This window comes from Clavelina lepadiformis, chromosome 5 (genome assembly GCF_947623445.1).
Source record: "Clavelina lepadiformis chromosome 5, kaClaLepa1.1, whole genome shotgun sequence".
NCBI lineage: Eukaryota > Metazoa > Chordata > Ascidiacea > Aplousobranchia > Clavelinidae > Clavelina > Clavelina lepadiformis.
In genome coordinates this window covers 1,690,767-1,699,815 of record NC_135244.1, presented here as the reverse complement: position 1 = coordinate 1,699,815, position 9,049 = coordinate 1,690,767, and the positions used below count along the sequence as shown (strand labels likewise).

General features: G+C 38.8%; 1 protein-coding gene across 1 annotated transcript; it reads right to left on the bottom strand.

Annotated features, from left to right (window-relative positions):
* Window positions 1–264: 264 nt before the first annotated feature.
* On the bottom strand, window positions 265–7,115 carry LOC143459704 (uncharacterized). Its single transcript, XM_076956945.1, has 9 exons — window positions 6,783–7,115; window positions 5,929–6,417; window positions 5,654–5,803; window positions 5,147–5,296; window positions 4,868–5,014; window positions 3,937–4,026; window positions 3,543–3,692; window positions 3,255–3,404; window positions 265–3,049 (listed from the first exon to the last, which is right to left on the bottom strand). The coding sequence occupies exons 1-9, from the start codon at window positions 6,913–6,915 to the stop codon at window positions 573–575; spliced, it is 3,936 nt and encodes a 1,311-aa protein (XP_076813060.1). The 5' UTR covers window positions 6,916–7,115; the 3' UTR covers window positions 265–572.
* Window positions 7,116–9,049: the final 1,934 nt, after the last annotated feature.

Genomic DNA, 9,049 nt, shown 5'->3' with positions numbered 1-9,049 from the left:
ATTTAACGTTGTACTTGTTTCAAATTGGGCCTATACTGTCTATGAGAACATATACACAACTTTTCAATGTGTTATTTGTCGAACCCGGAATGAAAAGGTGTTTTCTTACATTAGGTTCGCTTGTTTTCAAAACGGTTTTAATATAAATTCAAAGACCTTACCTATTAATGCCTATATAAGCTTGCCTTTATAACTAACTTTCTAACTTTTCAAACTGATGAAAACTAGTTTTTGATGTTTGTAATCGTTGAACAACCGAAAATAGCTTACAAACAATTTCACATATTCCGTGTAGGCTGTTAAAAGTTCTTGTCATAGAGAACGATACAATATATACAGAACAATATTTGTGATTGTATGTTTGGGACAATTTATAACATGGTTTAGTTCCTGTAAGCATACAATCATGCAGATGCCTCAGGTTTCACCCGATTTTACCAAATCCTTAGTAGTTCACAATCATTTGTAAAAGCTGCCTAATTTCGTAACAATAACAATAAAAATGAAGATAAAATAACGTCACAATACCCTATTTTTATGGGAGTATATAATAAGGTGAAATTTTTTACAAGTCAAGCACGAGTTATAGTGATAAGATCGACGACTTGTGAATTTATCTTCCTCACAAGGTTTGTGACCAGATCTTCGATGAAGGACGAGTAAAGTATCGGGTTCAGGGCGCTATTGATCGGGAGCAGCACACCGGCGGTGAAGATTTCTATGCCGGGAGGAAGGACAACACCTCCCAGGCTAACATAGGCCATGATACAAATCGGAATCCAACAGACAAAGTCCGTTACAATGAGCCTTGCTATGCGCAGCTGAAGTCGTCGATCTTGATTCGCAGCGCCGTCGTTGATTGTATCAGGACGTTTCGATAGTTTGTTGTACACCAGAACGTAGCTCACGCAAACAAACATGAAAGATACAAGATTTAGAGTGATAATGAAGGTAGAGTAAGGCCAGAATTTGTCACCTTGGGTAACAAAAAGCGTCGGTATGCAGACACTGGTTTTACCGTAATAGCTTATATCTCCCGATGGAGACAATTGTGGAAACTTGTCGTCAAGAAATGATTTAGCGGTCAGCCAAGCGTTGCCTTTATCTTGCATGGATGTGTTGGTCAGCATAGACAGGCGACAAGCGAAAAATATGACGTAATCATCTGCGACAGTGTCCGTTTTTGAAAAGGGACTGAGAAATAAAGCGGCATGATTAAAGTAACGGAACAGATTGGGCAAAATTGCAAGCGTTATCGAAAGCAACCAGGAAAAAAGAGCCGCCACTTTCCAGACATTAACTTTAGCAAGTCGCGCTTTGAACGGGAAAAAAATGCTGTAGTGACGGAAAGCTCCAATAAGTACCATGATAAAGCACGATGTTTCGCTGGAAATCATACAAATACTTCCCGCTATCGAGCAAAGTGTCCCGCTTCGCCATTCGTAATCAAACTCGGCATAATTGCCGGCATACACCGCTCCTTGGCCCGCGATTATCAGCAAATAGATTCCCATCAACAAATCGGATACGGAGAGATTAAGAATTAGAATTTTGTTACATCGACGTGTTTTTGATGCGTCCTTGTTTGTCATATCACGTAATGTCGAGAATATGACGAATACGTTTCCTAAAACTGTTACTATGGCAACAATCCAGAACCATCGACGAAGATGATCGTTTCCTATTAGTTCAAATCGCGAAGAGAAAATTCCCGGAACAAATTCGTCTGATCCGTCGACGCAATCGCGTTTACCGTCCAACACGGCGCTAACTGGGATCGAAATGAAGCCCCCTACTACGGTATCGCATCGATATCTGTCGTCACAATTGTTTTCGTCACTTCTGTCGTCGCAATCCGCTATTCCGTTGCATTTCTGTCCTTCATCGATGCTGACTTTGTCCCCCGCTTTGCACTCGTGTCGCATCGGACAATCGCGTTCGTCGAAGCCCTGCGGACAGTCGGTGCGGTTTAAATTCATCCAGGCTTGATCTTCGTAACCGTTGCAGTAACGATCTCCGAGATTATAGAAGTCATGACAAGTGTCATTACAAAAAGTTGGAGGATCTGCACACGAGTGACATTCGTCACTAAAGTCAATGCATTCTGGCCGCTTGTCACATTTTGTGGCGTAAGTCAATCCCCATTTTGTTTGGCACTGAACCACAGAAGTTTTCTGACATTCTTTTTGGACACCAGAGTCATTTCCTAATTTTTTGCTGCACGGCTGACTTAACAAATCACCAGGAGTGTGCTCAGTGTTGCAAAATGGCGACTTAAAGACGTGGCTTTGGAATAAATCGATACACTTATCTACGAGAGTATTTTCGCAAAGACATTCGTCGGACATGTCGTAGCAGTCTATTTCACCATCGCATAACTGTTTAGGAGAGATGATCAAACGATTATCCAGGCATTTGAAGCAATGAAAGGAGCCATCTTCTCCTAAGCAAAGATCGGACTTATCATAGCACTGCGCGACGTTGTCGTAAAGATTCCACTGGGGTAGGATGCAAGGAATGACTGTAAACTTTGTGGAGCATTTAAAACCAGGTCCATTGATTACTTCGTCGCTACCATCTTCGCAGTCGAGTTTTCCGTTGCAGAAATTGGAATTCAAAATAAGATCTTGATCAGAACACTGAAAAGCCTTTCTGCAGTCTGTAGTAGTTGCACGACCACTACAAGGTGATGTGCACACGTGGTCTGTGACATTGCAAGGGAAACTTAAGCAGCCCAAAGGAGGAATATCATAGCAGGTTGTGTTATCACATTGTGGCAAACGACATGTCGACTTATTTGAAAAGCGCATCATGTCCAAGTTGCATGAACCACATTGTTGCGTAAAAAACCCGGTGATGTAAACCTCGTCGTTTCGACTGTCACAGTCAAGAATTCCATCGTTGACGCGACTTGTAGCGATACAGCCTTTGTCTTTTATGCAAGTAGGCGCGTTAACGCTGTAGCAGGAACAGGTAAATAGGTCGTCAGGGCAACTGCAGTTAGTTTCATCCGAGCCGTCTTTACATTTCGCGCGTGAATCGCATTTTTCTGAATAAATGCAACAAATTAAACGCTTAAGGTTATCTTTTTTGCAACAACATAAAATAGATAGGTGCAAATAATATCATGATATCTCAATCTGTATCTTCGGACTAAGGAAAGTTTTTGCACAAAATGAACTTTCTCCACACAATGAACTTGATGTTGCAGTCAACAGAAAGCTGAAAAATACTTACTAGATCAAACATCTTACCTTCATTATTGTAACAAGTCCAAGTGGTCTTATTGCCGAAGCAAGTTCCTGTCTCTTTGCAAGCGCATGGGAATGGAGCCCAGCTAGGACAGGAGGAACAATCCCATTCGTCTGATCCGTCAACGCAGTCGATCTCCCCATCACAGGCCTCTGACGAGTTCATGCTTAACTTTATTTTACTGTAGTCAGACGACAATGTTTGTGTTAAGCTACTTCTTTATTAAAAGCGATCACGTTCGGATTTTAGATGTTGCGTGTTTAAAAGTGTATTTGTTATGAACTAGTCACCTTCTGGCTTGTAACAAACACGTCCGACGCCTCTGCATGTATAGTTGCCCTTTTCATGACATGCACAAGGTTCAGTTATGTAACGCGGACAGGTATCACATGACTGTTCGTCCTCACCATCAAAGCAATCTGCGCTTCCGTCGCATTTCTCTGAGAGATTGGAAAAGGATATTTTGTAACTTGATTCTTCGTCACAATTTTACTTTCAATTTCATTAACAAATTTTTATAGATACGTTTTTCATTATAAAGTTTTTTTAGATTTGTGTTGCGTTTTTTATTTGTTTGCTAGTTAAAAATAATGTTTTAAGCAAGAGTGTTTGCACAATACGCAGATTTTGATACTTTCTGTTCAAAAAAATAGTTCAGGCAAAATGAAGCACCAGTAAACGTACTTTCAGCTGATAGGCATCGAGGTTTCTGCTTGCAAATCAAACGATCCGACTTATCAGAACATTGAGGATAATCAAAACTGCAGCTCACATCTGAAGTAATAAAGTCATGTAAAGCTCATCATTAAGTTTAAAGCGAAGGGCAAGTCCAAAAACAAGTTGGCCTTAAATCAAAGAATAATTGCCTGTAAGTAAACCGGAGAATAAATTTTTAATAATATGTTGTATGGTTCGGCAATTATTGTCAAAATTGTATCACAAACATTATTTTATAGCGGAAATGGCGGTCATTAAGACGTCACTTCATAATAATCTTTAATGACTGGGGTTTCAATTACTTTAGATATGGTGTATAGTAGCGGTAGGCTGGGTAATGCATTTTGGATGGAGTAAGTCTCCATAGGTCGGTGATTACTAGCATGTAATAGCATTTTTCAGCATAGGAATGTCACAGAGAACAGCACATGAATTGATCAAGTATTCATGCCTATCTGGCAGTTATACCTGTACCGGACTAGGCTAAAGCACAAACAGCCAAGGCTGAACTGTAGCTTACATTTATGATCTACATTTACCAGTACAAATACACTAAAGATTAGCTAACTCAGGCTTAGTTAATGCGAAATGCTCCTGCTTTCCACCCAAGTAAGCTTGCATAAACGTGACATGATAAAAGCCAAAAATCATTTAACGATCAATTAACATTTGTTTGCCACATATTTTTTGCAGTAACTGCTAAACCATTGTATATTAGTTAAAAGTCTTTCTTCAGTGTATTTAGGGCCAACTTGGTTTCTAACGTGTTCCTCACCATTCATCGTTAATGACAAAACCTTATAGTTCATGCTGTTACGCTCTGCTGTTATAAAAATCTGTGAAAATAATTCCAAATCGACTTAAAGCCGAACAGGTTTCGAACGGATGGTAATTTTACCTTCTATATTGTAGCAAACAGGTAAACCAGGTAGACAAGTAAAGTTAGTAGAGTTATGACAAGCGCAATGCGTTGGTGCAGGCTCTGGACAAGAACAATTCCATTCGTCTGAGTTATCCGAGCAGTCAGTGAATCCATCACACTTGTCTGCTGACGGTAATTATATGTCAAGCGAAATAGACGAGTTTGAAAACACAAAACTAAAGTTGGGCCTATTCTTTTAACTAAAATCGTTTTTAAGGTATACAAATTTTGTAAACAATTAATTCAAAGCATTACCGTCGAGTGAGTAGCAGGATTGAAACGGAACAGAGCAAGTAAAATTATCCTTCTGATTACAAGCACAAGGTATTGAGCTGCTATTAGGACAGGAATCACAATCCCACTCGTCTGACCCGTCTTCGCAGTCAACTTCGCCGTTACATTTCCCTGTATGACAACATTAACAAATAATCTATGTGCAAGTGCCCACAGAGTTTTTGTGACAACCACAATAACAATAACACAAGTTTTGTCGCTTTTTGCTCTGAATTTTGATATGAATCTGTTCAACTCTTGTAGAAGCTCGCCGAATTAATACACTTTACGTGCACGTGTCAGAAAACGTCGATAGTTTTTACATTTTTTTATACTTAATACTGTATATACTTTAGACATAAGCACCTGAAAATTGAAAAAAAAACATAAATTTTATACGTCCAATTGGTGCATAAAGCTATAAAATATGCAAGTTGTTGACATTGTGGCTGACAGCATATAACACCGATACACGAAGTGTCACTGTACCATGTTCGCTGTAACAAATGTGTTCTCCTTTCGGGCACGTGAAGTTATCTGCTTGGTTACAAGCACAGGGCAATGGATCGTACCACGGACAAATAGAACAATCACTTTCATCTATTCCATCTGGACAGTCTCTAACCGCATCGCATATCTCTGAATTAAACATGATCAGTTAAACCAACCATTAAACAACATACCCGTGATTGAAAGGTGTGAAGTTTTCTACGCTATCTCAAATATTTCACCCAAATTATCCATAAACCTAATTAATTATTTACCTTTTTCACCGTAGCATAGCAGAGGTTCAGAGTCGTTTTTGATTTCCGAGCAGGGACATTTGTAAGGCCGATCAGACGGACAAAATTGACAATTTTCTTCATCTTTACCATCAAGGCAAAATTTATGTTTATTGCATGTGTCTGATTGTTGATAATACCAACCTTTGTCGCATGTAAAATATTCGCTGTCCTTGCATTGAGTACCAAGCTCGTCTCTGCCGCTGTAACAGTCCTTATGATTGTTGCACAGGTTGCTTGCTACGATGCACTGCGGCAAGACCTGACAATCGACGTCCGGTCTGTCACAGCCGCATTGAAAGAAACCTGTTGGACACTTGCAGTCCTTTTCATCGCGTCCATTGCTGCAGTCCGTCCACGCATCACATACCCACGACCACGGTATGCACTCGTCCACTCGGCCGTATACTTGCTCACAATTGCAGTTGAACTCGGATGGTTGGCAGCCGGTGGAGTGATGATAACAGTTCTCTGAAATCACAGTAAAAACTGTCTTGTCAATTTACGGTATGTTGTTCAGAAAAGATTGACAACATTACTCCGAAGATAAACCGTTGGCAAGTTTATATATTTTTCTGTTATTGTTCAAGTTTTACCATCGGAAGTTTTCGTGTTTAGCTGCCCAGCAAGAGTTCGTGCAAGCTCGAGCGCGTACGATTCAGTGGATGACAGAGTGCGAGTCAGCGCTTAAAATTGCGTAACATGCAAAGCACGATCTATAATGATTTGGCATGACTGGAGAACAAAATGTAAACTAGCACGCTCTACAAAACTAATTTCATATTTATGCCAACAAATGATTTTGCTGCAAGTTATGAATGTATTGTAAAGCTCACCTATTACTCCGAAGTATCTCGAATGGACCAGCGGCATGAGCCAAAGCAGAAGTAACACAAACATTGCTACAATTAATCTAAATCTTTTTTTGAATCTTTTTATGGTGATTTTGACGATCTTAAGCGGTTGCATAAGCAGGTTACAATTTCTATCATCAAAAGTTTTATATTATTTTATCAAAAACAAAAGAAGTCCTACAGTGTTTGAGATTTTATTTCTGGAACGATATTCTTTCAGATATGAAGGTTACAGTGCTTTCAGGTGTATGGTTTAATTTTACTACTCTATCTTGATTCATAACATGGTTTGCTACACACGACCTTGATGGTAATCTGTTGCAAACCGGAAATTCCTTAAATATACGTCATCTATCTTTTTATAAGCGTATGTCAATGTGACACGTGATTTTCAGCATACATTAATCGTTTTGTACGTAGCTATATCAGGGTGGTCCACGACTGCGAGAATGAAAGGCCACGTTATGGTTTGAGGAAAACATAGCGAGCCGTAAATAGGGAAAGTCCAGTGTCAGCAAAGCCATGAGTTTACTGTTATAAACGACTTGATGCTTTGTTGCACGACTAATAACGCACTCTTTGATACTTTCTACTAGTTTGCGACTGTGCTTGCAACAAAAGGTTAAAATCGTCGCATGTATCTATATATCGCCACACAATATTGTTTTAGGAAAAAAGGTTCATCACCTCATAATAGTCACATATTGATTTGCAACTCAATGATGTGCGGTTTATCTCAGGCTGTGGCTAATGCAACCCATTTAAAAAAAACGCAGGTTTATTTTAACAACAGCCAACTTTGCACTGGAAAACACAGCGTGCCAAAGCTCCAGAAGTATTTGCGGGCCACACAAAATCTGTGCCAGGATTTGGACCATCCTGAACTATAGAGATACAAATGTTGTGCATTTTACATGTCAGCGCTCAATCGAAGTGTAGCCTGAGAATACAACATTCAAAACAAGATGAATTTTTAATCTTTAGTAAACATAGTAGGCCTACTCATAAATATTACAGTGTGGTTCAAAAAATACTTACTGGAAATATGAAGAATACCCATGTACTTTTCTAACCTTATAGGTGTTGTTAGCATTATACTGACTTCCAAACCTTCTTAAAGTCATATTTCGGGGACAAGGTTAAAATAACAAATGCAACTGTATCGGTTTTGCATGAAGAAATAGCATATACTAAACAATATGCTACTTGTAACATTAAAAATACGAAAAGATAGCGCTAGATTCAAGAATCTTGCAAAAAATAAATTACTTGCAAATATTACTTATTTCAATGGTTGCTTTAGCTTAGCGACTGCTGAGTGGCAGCAATGCTCTTAAAACATTTTTGTTCATCGACAAAATTCCAATTGCTCCAATCTTTTATCTTAGTCATTACATTTGATAAACCGTAAACAGCAAAGTTTGTGCGGACTAGCTAACACATCCTCTACCGTGGTCCAAATTACAATAAACTGTTATGCATTACACCATTTTCTTTTCATGACTTTCCTCACATGATTTGGTTGCGAATTACTGAAGTTATCAGACGAGACCATGCAACTCTAACGTGTAAAAACCCTTCCAACTGCAACTACAGGCTGTGTTTTATATCCGGCAGTGAAAATGAACAGATGATTTATGGGGTGAGTTTCCGACAGAACGTGCGAAAAAGTAACTCGACCTATCACTGATTGACTAAAGCCAAAAACGCTTGCTGAGATTAAACAAAAAGTGTGGAAAGCTTTATTAGAAAACGTGAGTTGATACAGCTACTTGCTGTAGCCATAACACATCATAATTTTGCATGAATACAGTTATCTAAATCCAAGAATGATACGTCATTCAAATTGTATTCTTGCACAAAAACGTTTTCCTTTTATCGAGTTCTATGATGCTTCAACGAGCGCTTACCAGCTTACTCGCATCTGATTTGGATAGACGTCCTGTCTCCTGATACTATTAACAATGGCCATAAAAATCATTAGTTTTATAGCAGATTGTTCCTTTATTGCTTGCAGACAAAATATAAAACACATAACTGCTAATCACCAATCAATGTAAAATAAATAAATGATATACCATAGCATCGAATTGCAAATGTATACACAAAATATCTGCTATAGTTGGTAGACTTAAGTGCAATCGCAGCGAATAAAAAGTGCATAGGTTATAGGCCTATTGCCTTCTTGATAATAATCAAAATATGACGTGAATTAATGATCACAGGAACTTTTCATTTGATCTACGAAG